At 46.7% G+C, this 21165-nt stretch overlaps 1 protein-coding gene across 1 annotated transcript in view; it reads right to left on the reverse strand.

Moving 5' to 3' along the window:
- Positions 1-844: 844 nt before the first annotated feature.
- MRPS6 (mitochondrial ribosomal protein S6) overlaps positions 845-21165 on the reverse strand; it is a 67014-nt gene continuing 46693 nt past the window's right edge. The window contains exons 3-4 of the mRNA XM_068967574.1: positions 18680-18819; positions 845-1390 (exon numbers count right to left, since the gene is read on the reverse strand). Of these exons, the coding sequence (XP_068823675.1) occupies positions 1201-1390; positions 18680-18819 (330 nt within the window). The 3' untranslated portion in view covers positions 845-1200. The remainder of the gene's footprint in view (positions 1391-18679; positions 18820-21165) is intronic.

Below are 21165 nucleotides of genomic sequence, written 5' to 3' on the forward strand. Positions count from 1 at the left end.
TATAAGTGTATTACCATGCAATATTGGGGGCACACTTAATGTGAAAGCTGACTTGTCATTTAGCTGAAATTCACGTTTAATTGGCCATCCTGCTTTTTTATTTGCTAAGTAAATTAATTCAATCAATTTCAAGCAAAGACTGGTTGCTTCTAAGTCTCAAAGTATAACATTTCAAAAACCCAACTTCTCCTCTGCCAACACAGAGAAACTCTTCAAGCCTGTGTTTTTATTTCCAGGATTTTTTTTTTTAAGGTCTATAAAGTATCAAATAAAAACAACAACAACGAAAAAGATGCATCTTCTAATAAATGCCCCAGAATTAAGAGTTCAGCGTGCCACGCCACAGGCAGTGGCACCAGCTAGCACCTCAGGCATCTACAACTCAACAGCAATCAGCCTCCAGGTCATCAGAGCAGTGGGGAAAAGCGACGGGGTGCAGAATTCAGAGGTGACGACTTCCCCAAAGAGGTCTGCAGGGCTGAGGGGTGGGGAGCGGGCAGTGCTAGTGGCAGAGGAATGACAGGACGCAGTGCCACCGCCAACTGCCACACGGCATGCGCCCCTTCACCAAGAGCAGCGCCCACCGCAAGGATGAGGAGAGGAGCAGGCACTGCCCAGGGGTCAAGGAGCAGACGCACCCCACCTGCCCACACTCTGGCTTCTCCCAGGCTTGAACCTGGGCTCCTCCCAACACTGCCAGCAGTCTGGGCAGACTGGAGCTGTGTGTGAGGCCTCAGCTGGTGCATGGTGCCGTGGAAGGCCAAGAGGCCAAGGGTCTTTTAAAAAATCACACAATTTCACTCAGATCGAAAGTGACGCATATAATACAGTGGTCTTAAATTTTTATTTTGCATGGGTGTATACAGTGTGAATAACGACCATGCAATCCAAAGTAGTTTTTATAAGCTTTGCTCTTCAAACTGGGGTTAGTGTTGCTGTTGGGCAGGAAGTCCTCACTGACAAATTATACTCATGAAGTGCAAGCGAGGAGGACGTGCTGGTGCCAAAGATTACCAAGTGGCCCTAAGGAAGTCAGCCCCCAGTTCTCACAGCAAAGAGGACCAAGAGCTAAAAGTACCTCGGGAAAATCCAATAGCGCCAACAGCATCCTCAGATATAAAGATCAAGCCTGTAAATTATCTATCTGTGGCGCTCAAAAGTGAGAGAATTAAACAGAAGGCTAAAGTGTGGTGTGCCTTCTCACTTCCTCTTCTTGGTGGAATACAGCTTTTCTTCAAGTGGCACCGGGACGATCCCTTCACATTCTTTCACTTCCTGGGTCAGAGGGTGTTTTACAACATTTGGTCTAATCACGTCAATGTCTCGAGACAAGTGCTCCATTATGCTTTCAACAGTTGCTGTTGGTGCATAGAAGTCCACCAAGAAGTACCTGCAATAAAACAAACATGTGTGAACGGGCTGCCTTCTGAAATACAGCGATTTCACTATCTTGGTCGATGTTTTCATTTTACTTTTCCCCACATAAAGACATCAACTACCCACAAACACAAATATCCATCTTTGTCACAACAGAAACTGCCAGCGGACCAGTTAAACACAAGTGCAGCAGCATGCCAGACCTCCCTTTCCCATTCACTCTACTGAATTTTCCAAACTGTGAGTTGACCCTTTCTGTGAAAACATCTACAAGTCTTCTAATTTTCCAAAGAATTTTACAAGTGACTTGATGCACCTATGAGAACCATGAGCCATATTCACAAACAAGGAGAATGATTAAGAGAGGCGTAGGACTCATCGTTCGGTACCTTCAAGAACTGACAAGGAACAAAAAGAAAATAACCTGAATCTTGTGCTGAGACAAAAGTATTTAACATTTATCTACTCAGACCAGACTAACACAGATAAGGATCTCTTACAGCTCACTGGTCTTAAGAGATCAATAAAACTTTATCAGTGGTTGTCTGTACTTGGATACAAAGGAAGACATGTCTCTATTCCCTGCCCACCCCACCCCTCAGTTCTAAAAATTTAAGCCTCCCTTGTGCTGTTTAGTTTGGACCACAGTGCTGTTAAAGGGACAGTTTTCAGGGCGGTATTTCAGAATTCTTCAGTGTTCCAGCTGGCTAAGATGACCTCTGACATCACTTACTTGGTTCCGGCCACACTCTCCTCCCAGGCATATTCCTATCAGAGGTCTCTGCAGGTGCTGTGCCTCTGCCGGAAATGCTCTTCACCCAGGTCCACACGGCCCATCCCTCACTTTCATCGCATCTCGGTCCAAGAGTCACCTTGGCAGAGAGGCCTGCTGCCCCACCCGCCGGCCTCGGTCGCTCTCCCCTCCCTTTCTTGAGGCTGTGGTTCTGTTACCCCCGCTGACAGTGTGCGTGTTTACAGTCGGCCTCACTGCACTAAAACAGAATGGCCCTAGGAAGGACTTTGTCACTATACCCCCAGCACCCTGAACACAGGCTAACACTCATCAGATCCACAGAAATATCTCACCGTGATGTGTGAGCCTGAAGGGTGGAATTCTCACAGAAAGCAGGAAAGACCAAACTGAAAATGAACAAACTCAGCAAGGAAGAAAGTTATTAGACAAACTATGGCACTTTGTGTAATTCTACAAACTCAGCATTCAAAACTCTTAAGAAAACTTCCTAACTTCGCGTGTGACCATTCACAAGCCTAGTGGGAAAGTCAATCAAGTAAAAATAATTAAAAGTTAAAGGACAGAAAAACATATATCATGCAAAAACACTAATCAAAAGAAAGTTCAAGTGGCTATGGTAATATCAGACCAAGGAGACCTGTGAACAACAACAAAAAATTATCAGGGGAAAAAGGAGACAATACAGAAAGACGGGTACACCAAGAAGACACAACAATCCTACAGGTGCACGTGGAGATAACAGCTTCCACACAGTAAGCAAAAACTAACAGACGAAGAAAAGAGACAAACCCACAACTAGAGCTGAAAACTGCTACCATGTGTCTCAGTGACTGACAGATCGAGTCAGATACAGAAAGAGAGAGCGCACCCTCAACCAACTGGATCTGATATTTATTGAACCCTCCACCCAACAACAACAAGATATTACACATACTTGTTCTCAGGGCGTATAAAACAGTTACTAAGGATGACCATTTTCTGGGCCATAAAATGAGTCTCAGTGAATCTAAAGGGACTTGAGTCATGCAGAAGATCTTGAGAAAAATCCCCCAAATACTTGGAAACACACATCTAAACAACCTATGGGTCAAAGAAGAAATCAAAAGGAAAATTACCAAGTACTTTGACTGAATGAAAGTAAAACAACACATGAAAATTTGGAGAATGCCACTAACCTAGTGTTAGCAATAAATTTACAGCACTAAACATCTAGCCAAGAAAAGAATACAGATCGCAAATTAATGACTTCAGCTTCCACCTTGAGGAAATGGAAAAAGAAGAGCAAATTAAATACAAAGTAGGACCAAAAAAGAAAATAAAAATAAAATAAAAATCAGAGCAGAAACCTCTGAAACACGAAAGAGAACATTAGTGAAACCAAACACTAGCTCACTGAGAAGATCGATAAAACTGATACAACTCCAATCAGATTGACTAGGAAAAAGAGTTAAGATACAAATCACTGATATTTGGGAATAAGAAAGGTAAAATAACTACAAAGTTTACAGATACTGAAAGGATGATAAATGAATATCATTAAAAAATTTTACAATAAACTTGATGACCTAGCTGAAATTTCTTGAAGAAATACTATCAAAACTCACTCAAGAAGAAACAGATGACCTGACCAGCCCTATATCTATCAAAGAAATTAAATTTGTAGTTTAAAATCTTCCCATAAAGATTACAGGCACAAATGGTTTCACTGGTGAGCTCCACCAAATATTTAAGAAAACAATATCAATTCAAACACAAACTTATCTGTGAAGTAGGAAAACACTTTTGAACTTGTCCTAAGAAGTCAGCATTACCCTGGAACCAAGATCAGACACACACTTTTTTAAAAAGAAAAGAAAAACAGACCAGTGTCTCTCATAAACATAAATGAAAAAATTCTAAATAAAACTCTAGTAAATTGACTACTATAATAAATAAAAAGAACAATATATCCCAACCAAGTAGGATTTAGTTCAAGGCAAGATTGGCTTAAACATCTGAACATGAATGAAATCAATCATATTAACAAGCTAAAAAGCCATGTGATCATTCCAACAGATGCAAAAAGGATTTAGCAAAACCCTATATCCATTCCTGATAAAACCATCAGCATACTACGGAAAGATGGAATCTTCTATGACCTTCTATAGAGCATCTGTGGAAAACCCCACATCCAACATCATACTAACTGGTCAAAGTCTAGGTGCCTTCCCCCTAAGAAAGAGAACAAGCAAAAATGTCCCCTCTCAGTGCTTCCATCCAACATTTTACTGAAGTGTGAAAGAGTAAAAGGCATCTAGATCAATAAGGAAAAAGTGAAACCAACTTTTTGCAGATGTCACAATTGTGTATACAGAAAAATCTGAAGCTTATAAAAAAGATATCAAAACTCTAGTTTAGCAAGATACAAGATCAATAAACAAAAATCAACTGTATTTCTATATTCTAGCAACAAATAACCAGACCTTGAAATCATAAATGAAATATTTAGCAATAAATCTGACAAAAGATGTGCAAGACTTCTACACTAAAATTACAAAACACTGCTGAAAGAAGTTAAAGAAAATCTACATAAATGGAGAGGTATACTTCGCTCATAGGTAGTCAGTTCAGTTCAGTCGCTAAGTAGTGTCCAACTCTTTGCAACCCCGTGAAGTGCAGCACCCCAGGCCTCCGACTCTCCATCACCAACTCCCGGAGTTCACTCAAACTCACGTCCATCAAGTCAGTGATGCCATCCAGCCATCTCATCCTCGGTCGTCCCCTTCTCCTCCTGCCCCCAATCCCTCCCAGCATCAGTCTTTTCCAATGAGTCAACTCTTCACATGAGGTGGCCAAAGTACTGGAGTTTCAGCTTTAGCATCAGTCCTACCAAAGAACACCCAGGGCTGATCTCCTTCAGAATGGACTGGTTGGATCTCCTTGCAGTCCAAGGGACTCTCGAGAGTCTTCTCCAACACCACAGTTCAAAAGCATCAATTCTTTGGCACTCAGCTTTCTTCACAGTCTAACTCTCACATCCATACATGACCACTGGAAAAACCATAGCCTTGACTAGAAGGACCTTAGTTGGCAAAGTAATGTCTCTGCTTTTGAATATGCTATCTAGGTTGGTCATAACTTTCCAAGGAGTAAGCGTCTTTTAATGTCATGGCTGCAATCACCATCTGCAGAGATTTTGGAGCCCCAAAAAATAAAGTCTGACACTGTTTCCACTGTTTCCCCATCTATTTCCCATGAAGTGATGGGACCGGATGCCATGATCTTAGTCTTCTGAATGTTGAGCTTTAAGCCAACTTTTTCACTCTCCTCTTTCACTTTCATCAAGAAGCTTTTTAGTTCCTCTTCACTTTCTGCCATAAGGGTGGTGTCATCTGCATATCTGAGGTTATTGATATTTCTCACAGCAGTCTTGATTCCAGCTTGTGCTTCTTCCAGCCCAGCGTTTCTCATGATGTACTCTGCATAGATGTTAAATAAGCAGGGTAACAATATACAGCCTTGACGTACTCCTTTTCCTATTTGGAACCAGTCTGTTGTTCCATGTCCAGTTCTAACTGTTGCTTCCTGACCTGCATACAGATTTCTCAAGAGACAGGTTAGGTGGTCCGGTATTCCCATCTCTTTCAGAATTTTCCAGTTTATTGTGATCCACACAGTCAAAGGCTTTGGTATAGTCAATAAAGATGTTTTTCTGGAATTCTCTTGCTTTTTCAATGATCCAGCAGATGCTGGCAATTTTGCCTTTCTTAAAACCAGCTTGAGTATCTGGAAGTTCAGGGTTCATGTATTGCTGAAGCCTGGCTTGGAGAATTTTGAGCATTACTTTACTAGCATGTGAGATGAGTGCAATTGTGCGGTAGTTTGAGCATTCTTTGGCATTGCCTTTCTTCGGGATTGGAATGAAAACTGACCTTTTTCAGTCCTGTGGCCACTGCTGAGTTTTCCAAATTTGCTGGCATATTGAGTGGAGCACTTTCACAGCATCGTCTTTCAGCATTTGAAATAGCTCAACTGGAATTCCATCAGCTCCACTAGCTTTGTTCATAGTGATGCTTCCTAAGGCCAGTTTGACTTCACATTCCAGGATGTCTGGCTCTAGGTGAGTGATCACACCATCGTGATTATCTTGGTCATGAAGATCTTTTTTGTACAGTTCTTCTGTGTATTCTTGCCACCTCTTCTTAATATCTTCTGCTTCTGTTAGGTCCCTGCCATTTCTGTCCTTCATCAAGCCCATCTTTGCATGAAATGTTCCCTTGGTATCTCTAATTTTCTTGAAGAGATCTCTAGTCTTTCCCATTCTGTTATTTTCCTCTATTTCTTTGCATTGATTGCTGAAGAGAGCTTTCTTATCTCTTCTTGCTATTCTTTGGAACTCTGCATTCAGATGCTTATATCTTTCCTTTTCTCCTTTGCTTTTTGCTTCTCTTCTTTTCACAGCTATTTTTAAGGCCTCCCCAGTCAGCCATTTTGCTTTTTTGCATTTCTTTTCCATGGGGATGGTCTTGATCCCTGTCTCCTGTACAATGCATGAACCTCAGTCCATAGTTCATAGGCACTCTATCTATCAGATCTAGGCCCTTAAATCTATTTCTCCCTTCCACTGTATAATCATAAGGGATTTGATTTAGGTCATACCTGAATGGTTTAGTGGTTTTCCCTACTTTCTTCAATTTAAGTCTGAATTTGGCAATAAGGAGCTCATGATCTGAGCCACAGTCAGCTCCCAGTCTTGTTTTTGTTGACTGTATAGAGCTTCTCCATCTTTGGCTGCAAAGAATATGATCAATCTGATTTCGGTGTTGACCGTCTGGTGATATCCATGTGTACAGTCTTCTCTTGTATTGTTGGAACAGGGTGTTTGCTATGACCAGTGCGTTCTCTTGGCAAAACTCTATTAGCCTTTGCCCTGCTTCATTCTGTATTCCAAGGCCAAATTTGCCTGTTACTCCAGGTGTTTCTTGACTTCCTACTTTTGCATTCCAGTCCGCCAGAATGAAAAGGACATCTTTTTTTGGTGTTAGTTCTAAAAGATTCAATTTATTTAGATGTCTATTCTCCCAAACTGATCTAAAGAGCCAAATATATCCCAGTCAAAATCCTAAGACATTTTTGTTAGAAATTTACAACTGATTCTTACGTTCATACGGAAATTGAAAAGACCAAGAACAGCCAACACAACCTTGAAAAGAATAAAGTTGAAGGACTAACATTACCTGATTTCAAGACTTACTATGAAGCTATGGTAATCAAGGCAGTATGGTATCTGCATACAGATAAGACAAACAGATCAACAGAAGAGAGTTCGGAATTAGATCTGTACACATAAGTATATTGATTTGTGACAAAGGTGCCAAGGCAACTCAAAAAATAAAGGACAGTCCCTTTCAACAAAAGGTACAGGAACAACTTGATATTCAAAGGCCAAAAAATGAACTCTTTGATCCATGCTTGTACCATATACAAAAATTAACTCAAAACAGAACACAGATCTAAACATAAAACATAACGTTATAAAACGAGAAGAGAACCTGAGACAAAATCCTTGTGATCCTGCATTAAGCAAAGATTATTTAGACAAGACACCAAAAGCACAATTTCCATAAAAGAAAAATTTGACATTTTAGGCCTTGTCAAAATTAAAAACTGCTCTTTGAAAGAGACTCTTTAAGAGAGTAGAAAGATAAGCCATACACTGGGACTTGCAAATCTCATATTTGATAGAGGGCTTATTTCTAGAATATTAAAACGTCTCCAAGTTTAATTTAAACCTATTTCTAAAACTATTCTAAAAATGCACCAAAAATTTGAAGAAGCATTTCGCTGAAGATATACAATGGCAAAGAAGTGCATGAAAAGATGCTTAACATCACTACTCATCAGAGAAATACAAACGAGAATGGCCCAATGGACAAACCACAAAGAATGACCTATTAGAATGACCACAGCAAGTGCTGGTGACATACAGAGGAACTGACACTTTCATACACTGCCAGTGGGAATGCAGAAGGCTATGACTGACTTCGGAAAACAGTGTGGCATTCTCTTAAAAACTACAACATTTATCTGCCATTATGATCAAGCCATTCCATTCCGAGATTTACATTCCTAGATAAGCCCAAAGAACAACTTGTATATCGATGTTTATAGCAGCTTAACTTTTAACAACCCCAAGCTAGAAATAACACAAATATTCATTAACATGTAAACTGATAAGCAAACTGTGGTATATCCATAAAATGGCATACTACTCAGCAATAAAAAGGAATAAACTGTAAATAAATACCCGTGATGAATCTCATAATAATTCTGCACAGTAAAAAAACCTACATCTTGATTGTGGAGATTTCATGGGTTTATACGTACGTGCAGTCCACTGTGTGTCATTTCTCTCTCTATAAAGCTGTTGAGTCAAGATTTGTTGAATGACTCGATGCAGAGTGGTGGGGGAGTGATTACAGCTGATGAAGATACCAAGTGCTTTTCAAGAAATGAAATATTAATAAAAACACCAATTCCTCCACTACCTGGGCAAACTTCTTGAAGCACTGCGTTGCACATTTGCTCAATGAGGAGACCCCCATTTGGGCTTACTCTGAACGTTACACACCAGCCTGGCCACACTTTCCAAGGTTTAGCTCTACTTGGTCATTTCTACTACACATAGCAGGCACTAGTACTGCAATCACCCAACTAGAGAACTGCTCGTTTGTTCAACGGCTAATTACAGATTACTTATCTTGGTAAACCTCTGAATTAGAGCCTAAAAAATAAGCGCAGAAAGAGTTAGTCGCTCAGTCGTGTCTGACTCTCTGCGACCCCACAGTCTGTAGCCCACCAGGCTCCTCTGTCCATGGGATTCCCCAGGCAAGAATACTGCAGTGGGGGGCCATTTCCTTCTCGAGGGGATCTTCCTGACCCAGGGATCGAAGCTGGATCTCTTGCATCGCAGGTGGATCCGTTACCATCTGAGCCACCAGGGAAGCCCAAAGTGTAATCGACCTTAAATTTCCTTCTCCTTGTCCACCCCCAGCACATCACCCACTCCTCCAACCCCCAAATAATTGTGCCAGCTGGAGGCCAGGGCTGGGAACTCACTCACTCGGCGTGGCCTCCAGCATCTCTTCCCTTGTAATCCATTCGTTCTTTCATCCTGTAGTCATTAGAATGACATGGGTGAGCTGTGACCTCACCCTCTGTCTGTCAATATCCCACCGTGCTTAATTCTACAGTGGGGAGTTTTACTTTAAATACATACGCATCCTCTCTGAGCTCCCTTTTGCTCAGGGTCCCCTAGAAGTGTCCTCTTTTTGCTTTGCTCCACTTAAAGCCCTGATGGCCTGCTAAGTGCACTGTGAACTGCCATCTCCTATACGGGGGTAATCTATGGAGGGAAATGCTTATGAGCAAGGGACTGACAGGCTCTGAGCACACAGCAACCCCCAGAGCTACCACAACCAGCTCCCTAGTGTCCCAAGTTCCCTCCCTCCAGAAAAGTACACAGGGGTCTCTTGCGCTTGTGAGTTAAGCCTACCCTTCCTTATGGTCAAGTCATTCAAATACCATATCTGGGGTTTGGAAGTATTGTTTTCTTCCGTTTTCCATTCTACTAGGCATTTCTGTGGGCTTGCCTCCAAGTCTAAACAGTTTCTGAGAGAGAGTGTGTTTACGACAGCCAGCGACCAGCCCAGCCGCCACCAGTCACTTCTCATGCAGGCTTCCTGGGCAGGGCTCCCCGTCCACCGGCACTCGTCAGATAATGCCGAGAAATAACCCCAGCCTGTGGATGCCATTCTGTGATAAGGGGAAAGAGGATCCCCAAGGTTGGAAACCAGAGGCCAGATGGATCAGAAACCTCTCATTTCACAAACGGAAAGGAAAACGTCTCAGGTAGAACTTTCTTTTGAACAGCTCCTGAAGAAGAGGGAGGAAGGAGACGCTCCACTCGGCGTGGCAACTCAGGGAGTGTGAGGAGCGGAAGCGTGCTTGTGCTGGCTGGGGCCCACGAGCCTCTCCCCAGCAACAACCGGCGCTCCAGCCACTTTCAACATGGTTTCCTACGCCATACCCTCCTTTGAATTTCACACCAATTAAGTCATTCGTTCAAAGTCACTCGGCTTACTAAGTGGCCACTGCCAGAATTCTAACAGCCACTGAGAGCTTTGGAACCTGAGGGTTACAGAATCAGAGGACGGAAGGGCTGGAGGGGACCACGGAGATGATGCAGTCCAACCCCTGCCGCTGCTTTCCAGAGAGCTAAGCTGCACTGGGCCACAGGGTGAGAGGCAGGCTCCAGAGCCCCACGGCTCCCCCTCAGTCCAAACTACAGCAGCCAGCCTTTTGGAGGGTTCTCAAGGATAAAGAAAAGCCCAAGAAAAAGGCCTGGAGAGCCTAAGCTTGGCTTTGTGGGGCAGCGCACCCAGCAATCAACTCGACAAAAGCACTGGCCAAGATACAAATGGGCTTGTGCCCACAACCACAGCTGTGACACTCATTTCACGCTTATCACCCTGCTGATCTACGCCCGGGGCCCACGTGGGCAAAGACAGCTTCCACTCCCATGCTCCTTATTACATCATGGAAATTTCCACTAAAAGGAAACACCACCACCACAGGGAAGGGGAAGCGTGGCTCACAGATAGGCAGGTCTTACTGTAGTCAACACTCCTGGGCCAGAGCTGAACCTCTGATCTCCACCGTCTCCCACTGACTTCCACACCCTGGGAACCAAGGTGCCCCTCCCCACCACAAGGGAACCAAGCCAGGGTCCAGAACAATCTCTGTCTGTCTTAGCGGTCCAAGCTCATAAATCAACAGTCTAACATGGCTTCTCCACACAGGGGTGTCCTGACCAGTTCTTGGTGGCTGCCAGGACACACTCTTTTTCTCACTGATTTGTCTTGGGCAAACTTAACCTATCAGTAACCATCGATGATGGGCAAAGCTCAGCAGACTAAAAGATGAGGCACTCATGGCCTCGACCTGAGTCCACCTGGGGACAGAAGTCACAGGACGGCTGTCTGGCGGAGACCCAGTCTTCCACAGCCCGTGCACGTATTCCTGTCCTGCCGAAGGCTGTGGAAGGAACGCAGCGGTCATGGACACTGAATCCTGGCTGCTGGGGTTTCTAACCACAGGGCACCTGAGGAATGACCGTGGGACTTTCTATCTGTGAGGACGTGAGGCTCAGCAACAGCCTACTCAGGCTTGTAGGCCTGGGCCGCTTCTGATGCCTGCAAGGATCCTTCTCCCATGAAAGCACAGGTCCAGGACAGACCTGTAGAGATGGGAGTGTGGCTGACAAAATGACCTCAGCACGCCCTACCTCCCACTGAAATCCGCCATGGAGAGGCCATTCTGAAATTCAGATGAGAAGCTGTTCTCGTTGTTCAGTTGTTTAGTCATATCCATCTCTTTGCGACCCCATGGACTGTAGCATGCCAGGCTTCCCTGTCCTTCACCATCTCCCAGAGTTTGCTCACACTCATGGCCATTGAGTCAACGATGCCATCCAACCATCTCATCCCCTGTCATCCTCTTCTGCCCTAATCTTTCCCAGCATCAGAGTCTTTTCCAATGAGCTGGGGTGTTTGCATCAGGTGGCCAAAGTATTGGAGCTTCAGCTTCAGGGCTGTTCTGAGGAAGGCACCAAAAGAGGGGCTCCGTGTCTCCAGAGAATCTTTGCCCCTCCTTTACCCACAGTGAGATTATCCACGTGGACTGCCTGCCCTAAACCAGCTAGGCAGGGTCAGAACGCAGACCCCCAACATCACATCACGTGGTGACTCTTTCGTCACCTCCATCCTCACGATAAGCTCCTCACTCAAGGAAGTTCAGAATTATGACTGTAAATGCCCAGCCTAGATGGGCCCCAAAGCTGACATTTCACTAAGGGGGAAAAAGAGAAATCAAGATCTCCAAATAGCTAGTTCTCCCTTCTCCCCATTTACTCCAATCAGTGATTAAATCAATAAAATGAACGGATCACTTTGGAAAAATCCAGTGTAGTAATCTGAAGTCTAATCATAGTGCGTAGTCCCAACATCTTCAACCATGCATTCAGTGGCACCAGGGAAATGGTTCTGTGTATCAGGGAGGCAGGTAAGTACTGCCCTTGCCTTCAACACAAAACCCGGTGGTGCTGGCACTTCAACGTGTGTTTTTCCCACGTGTGGTTCTAATTATAGGATCACTTTATCCACGAGGCAGACACGAGCTTCATCCCAGCATCTCGCCTTTCTACAGAAAAGCACTAGGGTTTTATGCGGCACCAACTCTGCAGACGTAGAAGCCAGGAGATGACTGATATCAGGCAGGGAGAAAGGGGCTTCACTGGTGGCTCAGACGGTAGAGAATCTGTCTGAAATGCAGGAGACCTGGGTTCAATCTCTGGGTTGGGAAGATCCCCTGGAGAAGGGAATGGCTACCCACTCCAGGATTCTGGCCTGGAGAATCCCATGGACAGGGGAGCCTGGTGGGCTAGAGTCTATGGGGTCACAAAGAGTCAGATATGAGTGAATGACTAACACTTTCACTTTCAAGGAGAGAAAAGGCAAAAAAAAAGTCCAGTACAAGAGTGCATTTCTCATCACAGAGTCCCATGTTCCAAAGCTGGAGAAACGGGGGAGCTGTCTCGTGGGCAGAACTGCCCACGTTGTCTTGAAGGTGGTAATTCACCCTCTTGAGTATTTCTGAAGACACTCACTACAAAGCTCTCCACTAGGAAACCCCACAGAGACCGGAGAAGACCCCATCAACAAGGGCTTCCCCAGGACGGGCTGAGCCCAGTGCCACCAGGGCGCTCCAGCCCAGCCCAGTTTCTCGAGGGAGCCAGCAGCCCCAAGCATCCTTTCGGCTCCTCCTCTCTATGCCACGAGCCTGGGGACCACTCATTCGCCTCCTGACACAAGGCTCAGCTGGCAGCCAGGCCCCGGCCCACCCAAGGGGCACAGGGAAGAAACATGCCTTCCTGCCATGTCCTGTATGGAAAGGGTGTATTTGGTTTTCATTTCACTTTTGTCTTCACCCTGCATTTACAAGTTTTCCATAAAAAGTGCCTGCTTGAATGTGAGTTACGTTCTTTGTCTGTCTCTCTCAGACACAGCCACACACGCGCTCACTGCCTCCCCCCCTCCACCCCCGGCAGACGAGTGGAAATTTCCACTGAAGCGCGCAGCCGCTCACAGCAAGTGGGGTGGGCAAGGGGGCGGGGGGAGGAGAGGGCTCTGCAGCCTAGCCGTGCAGCATCGTAAAGCCTTTCTGGAGAGAAGAAACAGATCCAAGTGAACAGCACTGCCTAGACTGCACGGGTTAAACCTTGCCGGATTCAGGCTTCCCTGAGGCAGTGGGCTATTCGCCTTCAAATGACCCTCTGCGTGGAAAAGCCCCCATTTCTTTTGATGTCTATTGGGTCTCGTACATTTGAAAAACCACTAAACCTGCTGCAGAACGCTTACACAACTTGGGACACTGCCACCGAAAAAGAGAGCGAGACCAGAGCAGTCCTGCCTTGAAACCCCGTCATGAAGCACCTACACGCAAGAACGGGGTCAGGATGCTGCCCTGGGCCTGATGCTGGCAGCAAAGCGCAAGAACAGGGAAACATTAGCGAGCGGGAAAACTACAGGGGAGAATCAATCTCCAGAGAGAGAGGGTGCCAGCGCTCCTGGAGGACGCTACAGACACATCTGGGGAGCGAGTCAGTAAAATTCCACTGATTCACCATAGAGCCAGTTATTTTTATCGTTCTGCTTACCCGTAAATAGAAGGGCATCTTATATGTAGGCCAGCAGATCTCTGCTGTAAGCACCTACTCACCTTTTACAGCAGATGAGAACAGAGAAAGAAGAGACAAAACAGGCCAGAAAAACCTCCTTCACTACTTAAGCATTCATATACACACGTGTTCTGGAGTCAGCCCAGTGGCACTGCAGGAAAATCAGACGCGGTAGAAAACAGTCAAAGCCGGCAGGGGCGTTGCGGGGAGGGGGGTTCTTTTACACACGAGCTGAGGCCCGATGCTGCCATACGGACCAGGGTTTCTTCTAAGGTTCCCTCTCCTGCATGAGGAATCGCTCTGAGTCTCAGTCCAGCCCCATCTAGTGGAAAGAGAGCCTTAGGCCAGGCCATGTGGCTCGGGAGGAAGACGCCGTGAGGCTGCAGGCGGAGGGTGGCGGGCGCACGCTACACCTCGGTGTGGGGCCTGCCTCTTCTGAACAAGGGTCTAAACGAGCAAGTACACCCGTGGCTCCCTTCCGAGCATGTCACGCTGGACCCTTTTAGACACCAAGGAACACGGGTAAGAATTTTCCACAACACCAAATTTGCATTTCCCAGAAAGTCGACACGGGTACGAAAGTGAGCGTGTGAAGGCACGAAGCAAAGAGAATCTGCGCCCCCCGCCCCCACCCCCCGAGACCCAGGCAAAGCCCGAGCTGGGACTAAATCCCAGGCCTTCTTGGACCTTCCCCACCCAGCTCCTAACCACGCTCCCTCCAGGGGTTTCCAGACACTGCCTGGTGAAACAGGGCTGGGGGGCTGGGGGCTGGTGACTGAGGCTGGAAGCGGCCATCTAGAAAGCTGGTCCAGGAGACCCAAACTCCCCAACCATCCCAACCTGCCCGAACAGCGACAGGGCGTCTAGTCAACACCACCCAGTTCCTAATTTCACATCACCAGGAGACAAAAGGGATGCGTCCAACTCTACTGACCCTCAAAGATGATGAGTTTAAAAGTAAGTTCCTATGGATCAGCCTAGGGAACTTAACCATCAAGTTGTTCCAGTGAGAAAACAGGTCCCCAGTTATAAACAAAAAACACAAATTCCTGGAATGTAACCTGCTCCCAAAGTCAGGACTAAGTAAGTATTTGGAATACAATGATTACATTTTGGGCATAAACTGGTAATAGATTTGATATAATAATAAACACCGGGTACCAGCTCCTCCTTTTGGAACACTTTCGAAATCACCTACAAAAGCCTACCTCTCCCACCTAAGCACTCTCTCATTCTTCTTTCAGGCCTACTTGGCATGTGTGTAGCAGGGGTGCGGATCTGGGGGAAGGAGGTGAGGGTGGCAGGCGATCACTCAGCATGAGGGAAGTAACTGGAAGAGGGACGGCTGGCAGGCAGCCTGGCAGGGAGGACCCTTCCATGCCGAGCCCCTGCCCCAACGCAACGCTGGTGCCCAGGTTAGCAACAGGCAGGCAAGTCCTCAATTCAACTGAAAACTCCCTGAGATGGGGAACCATGACAATCACAAGAACCATCCTGAGACCTAGGGAGACCACTAGGATGTATCACTTCTCCCCAAAAAATGTAAAGGCAACAAGCCCTAAGACCCGCAGCACCACAACACAAAGTGGATCCTCGGGGGCAGCAGGGCTAACTCGTCAACCAGCCAAAAACCTGGCTCTCACACACCAACTTCAGGGTTCAAATCAGCACGTGCGTGCTCCGTTGTGCCTGACTCTTTGTGACCCCATGGACTGTAGCCTGCTCAGCTCCTCTGTCCATGCGATTTCCCAAGCAAGAATGCTGGAGTGGGTGCCACGGCTTCCTCCTGGAGATCTTCCCAACCCAGGATCAAACCTGTGTCTCCTGCACCTCCTGCACTGGCAAGCAGATTCCTTACCACCACGCCACAGGGCCCCACGAAAGCTACAGACACCTTTCACAGCCTCCAGGGCTGTCTGGAGAGAAAAACTTACGCTGATAAAACGTGTAACCAACAAGTCTGCTCTGTGTCTTCTCAACCACATCCTAAAAGTGAGCCTTGACTGTACCTAACACACCCTGGCACAAGGTCTGCTAAGCACACGTCTGTAACGCCTCCTCTGGCTACGCCAGTGCACAGAAAGAACTCTCCAAGTGAACACCGTGCCCACTACAAGTGTCGCTGGGGTCAAGCACTATGGTAGGGCTGGCTGCAGCAAAGAGCACAGCAGACCGAAATGAAGCTCCCCACTACAGACATCTGGCACGTCGCTCGATTCTAAATCACTGACCCGGGGACTCCAGACTACACGAGCCCCCCATCTCATTACCAAGAGCCACTGTGAAGAGTATCAGTGAGTGTTACAAAAACAAGAGAGACGCGGTCAAGTAAAACTGACACACGGAGGCACCTAACGGAGGAGACTCTTGCCATTTACACACTAAGGTATGTTGTCAGCCTCCAGGAGGATTAGATCATGCGAGGCTTCCCCTCTTTTTTTAAACAAACAAACAAACCTAGTGACATGTGGAATCTCGGCTCCCCGACCAAGGATCACACCCGCGCCCCCTGCACTAGAGACACTGTCTTAACCACCGGACCAGCAGGGAAGCCCCCGCCTCCCCCACCCCCCTTCTTTAAGGCTCCCCATATCTGACTGATCACACACAGCCTCCATTTTTTGGTGGAGTTTATCTGTATCACTAGAATTTCAGAGACCACACTTTGAAAAATATTACATCAGACAATTAAACCCCACATACTGCTTTATCCTCAGCAAAGCAAGCTTAAAAAACACGAACCGCCCCGCCTTCCCCCGACTGGAGCTGGGCAACGCCTTTCTGTGGAGATGTGAAGCAGACACGGTCTGATACACGTTAAGGATGCTACTTCTCCTTTCCTGAGGAGTTTGAAAGTAAAAACAAACAAACAAACACCCCCACCCCCAACCCGCACCCCCAGAAATAAAGTCCTTAACTGTAAATGACCATGTGACCCCAGAGTCCTCGGGGGGCACAGGCACCTTGACAGGAACCCGGGATGTGGAGCCGCTGTTGTCAGCAGCTCTGGCTTAATTTCAGGTGAGCTCTTTTCAGAGCTGAATTTATTGTACCCATGAAGGAGACAGAGAACCACCCTACCCCAGCACGGCACACAGAGGCCAGGAAACTGAGTCAGTGCCGTGGTTCTCAGAGCGTGCTCCGCAGCACCCTGAGAAATGCAAATTCTAGGATGCTGGCTGCACCAGCCCTCAACAAGGTCAGAATCCTCTACGTGGAAAGGGGTTTGTGCTGTGCTTAGCTGCTCAGTCTTGTTAAGACTCTTTGCGACCCCATGGACTCTAGCCCACCAGGCTCCTCTGTCCATGGGAACTCTCCAGGCAAGAATACTGGAATGGGCTGCCATGCCCTCAACAAGGTCAGAATCCTCTACGTGGAAAGGGGTCGGAGGAAAGCATTCCTACTGTACATTCCTGCAAGTAAATAAGAAGGAAACTGGCTTCTCTCCCTGTTCAGTACCTCTCACCACAGAACCTCGCTAGTAAGTCTTGGCCAAGTTTTATCGGCTTCTCTTAAAAAAAAGTGGGGGGTGGGGTGGTGGCAATAGGCAAAAGGATTCATAGCCTGGCTATTAAGACCAAACTCCTTTTCGGTTAAGCTAAAAAAAAAATTCACACACGCAATCTCCATCGCTCACTGCTGTTATGATGGTGGAGAGGAATAAGCCACCGTGCATTTCCTGTTGCCTAGCAACGCCTCAGGCGCGCTCTTCAGAGGTGCTCTCCAGAAGCTGAACACTAGCACAGAACAAGGGGAAGCAATCAAAATATGGCACGTGCCGTCCGTGCCACATCTTGGCAGAAGGTTTACAGGTGAGAAAGAACACCCGGGGAGAGATGAGGCTCCGCCTGGGCCCGTCACACGCAGCGCACCTGCACAAGGCCACGACATGACGCGCAGCGTGTCCCACAGAGCGAATCTTTCGAGGTCATCTCGTTCCACCCCTATGGCAGCGTGGACGGGAGAACGACCACCTGAGTTCCTTCCAGAGAAGCTGAGTGGCCTGGTCTAGGCCACACAGCTGGGAGAGCCAGAATCAAGTCTAGTCCAGAGAAGCTAAAAACTGATTCCCATGTCTCCGTCAACCTACTTCTAGGAAACACAACAATGTAAGATTCCTCCTCAAAACCAGAAACCAGGGGCATAACTTTAGAGACGTGTCAAAGCAATCCAACAAACAAATTGACCTCAGACAATTTCTCCAAGATAGTTACTGCTGCAAAATCGAATCCTTGACATGTTTGAGGAACTTGCTATATACTATAAGGAAAAAAAAAAAATTCCATTACAAAATATTGTGATTAAAATTGGTTGGAGTAGGTAAGACCATTCTTCTATTGGGGATTTTAAGCTCTGGTTACATACATCGGTATTAATAAGCGCATCTTGCTTGTTATCTGCAACCTTCGTAATTACAAAGGAAGCACTGAGTAGGTAGACAGCACATCACTCAATGAGGTGTTTTAAAGGCAAAAATTAAAGAACTGTCCCGGGAAGACAGTGCTTACGCTGACAACAAAGGGGTCCCACAATCAAAAGCTTATGAACGTCTTTTCCCTAGCATGACCTCTTTTGGGGCTCTGGTTAATTCATTGTGGGTGAGCGTACATGCATCCCATTTGCAACAGAACACTTCTGGGGTACACAACCTGCATGCCACCCAGCACAATGGGGTGGGACTGTGAGCGTCTGGTCACCTCTGAGATGAGCTCCACAGTGCTCCTGACGGGGCCCGTCAGAAGCACGGGTCTAGTGGCCTGCGGAGGACTTACCCTCCCCTGGTGTGTTGCTGACTGTGGGCCGACATCTTATAGGGGAGCGTGCGCTCGCCCAGGCTCTCCAGGCTCCTCACCACAGCCCCTCTGTCCATCAGGGCTTCCAGAGTCCGCTTCAAGGCCGCAGCGGTCTCAGGCTGGGTTTTGTTTTGGTTTTTAAAAAGAAGAAGGAAAAAAAAAACACATGAGAATCAGTGTAAGGAGCAGAATGATTAAAGTCTGGTCAGTTCCGATCATAACAGCTCTATTGGAAGGGAATCTTTGGGTAAAATCAACAGAAACTATTTCTGGCTAACTTAAAGATTTTTCGTTTTTTTTAAAAAGAGAGACAGAGAGAAAGACACATTTATTGGAAGGATACGAATAGCTCACAGATATGGAGGAAAATCTGGAGAGGCAGGCCTCGGAGAGTTCAGGGACCACAGCAGCTCCAGGGGTCTGGGAGGCAGGGACTAACCAGCGGCTTCTTCAGAGCACCTTGGCCAGGGTGAGTCAGCACCAGTCACTGCCTGTCCTTGCAGCCCAGGACTCAATATTCAAACTCCGGGGAAAGGGCATCCTCTCGGCAGGACGCTTGGACTGGCCGTCCCACCAGAACCATAGACAGCCAGTGGGGAAAGGGGCTGTCTCCCAAAGAAAAAGTAAGAGACTGTAAACCAAAATGGGGAAAGGACGAGTAAGACCCAATCTCTGCCTGCATGGAGCTTACAATCTAATGAAGACATGAACACCAAAAACCCACGTTAAGAAGGCCAGAGGGCAAGACGCAGGAAGTGACAACGGGGCCCAGAGAGCTCGTGAAAAGAGAAGACACACTCGGCTGGAAGAAGGGCTCCACTGAGGAAGGAGATCTGGACGGAAGCCCTGAGAGATGGCCACGGGGGACGCAGGAGCACACCACGCGGGCACTGAGGAAAGCAGCAGAGACAGAAAGGAGCGAGGAGACAGCTCGGAGCCCCACCGGACGAGGCTCAGGACGAGGGCGGGCTGAAAGGCGGAGACTGCCGGCTGCGTCCAAGCACAGAAACAACTGAGACCTGCGGCCGGGACCCAAAACTGCAGCGATGGGAAGCTCCAGCATCCAGAGACAAAGAGCTTCAACACTGCGGTGAATTTCTTTTCAGGTTTCTATGCACATGTATATACCAAAAGCTTTTGAAAGAAGAGACACTTCACAGGGGTAAACTTAGGAAGGCACAACTAAATAAACGAAGGTGGAGAATGGGGGAGAGATGAGGCCAAAGAGAGGCCCCAAACACAGTAGCTGGGAGAACGGGGTTACTGTTAACAGCTAAGGAAACAGCTGACCTCTCAAGATGCGAGCGTTCAGCTGAAAACCTCAGGGCAGGCTCTAAGGTTACATCTCAGTGTCGTCAGCAGAGAAGGGCTACCCAGGAGCAGGGAGGGCACGAGAGAGGGCATGGGGCGAGCAGGAGAGACCAACAGCACCTTGGGAAGCAGAGACACTCAGGGGCCAAGATGAGGATTCCAAGTGAGAGAAGCAAAGAGCAGCAGGAAAACCAGACCGGCCTTGTCGCAGAAACTAAGGCAACAGGCAGCTGCCAGAGAAACACCATGGAGAAGGAAAGGCCACAGTACGGGGCCCACACAGTCACTCAACAGTCTTGCCAGAAGCTGGACTGCCAAGGTTGAGACATGACGGAAAGAGAAAACACCAGAGTCTGAGGGGCAGACAAATTTGAGCAGTGTCTGAGGAGAGAAAGCAACGAGCAAGTCAGCAGTTAAAGGGGAATGAACCAGCCAAAGGATAACAAGATGGATGTTTTCATACACTGCCAACACGATGTGCTGCATAACTGCTATACGACCTGTCCAGTGTTTTACTGTTACATATATTTAATCTTCATCAGGACCAAAAAAAAAAAGGAAGCAAAGAAGGTTTACAGATTTGGCAACTGGGCCTTTGAGAGATGCCATGACTTGGAGACCATGTGGCCGTTAACAACTGGAAGAGCCTGATGCGAAGAAAAGGAACACTGAGAAAGCTGAGTCAGAGGAAGAAGGTCCGAGGACAAGGACATGACAGTCAGACGTGAGTGAAGGAATGCAAGCAAAGAAATCTTGAAACGCAGGAGGGAACTTCAGAAAAGGCTACCTTCCGGTGGCTTGTTTTGGATCAAATGAAAAGAAAACTGCAGAAAAAGTTTAAAGTGTACATCCTAGTAACTGAAGAAAACCCACCACGTACCTGTGTAATTTCTTTCTGAGAAATACTGCTAAAAAGCTGTGAAAACACTGTTAATTCAAGGTTTAGAAATAAAATTTCTACTTGAATTTCGTATTGTAGCCCACTAGGGATTTTTTTAAAAATTCCTACTAATGAAAATTATGTGTATTTACATATTTAACCAACCTTATGATAAACAGAAATTTCCTGGAAAAAAAAAAAGGGGGCCAAAATCTCCTTGTATTAATTAACACTGGGTAAAAATCTATGGCAATTTCTCCATAGACACTTTTGT

This window comes from Capricornis sumatraensis, chromosome 1 (genome assembly GCF_032405125.1).
Source record: "Capricornis sumatraensis isolate serow.1 chromosome 1, serow.2, whole genome shotgun sequence".
NCBI lineage: Eukaryota > Metazoa > Chordata > Mammalia > Artiodactyla > Bovidae > Capricornis > Capricornis sumatraensis.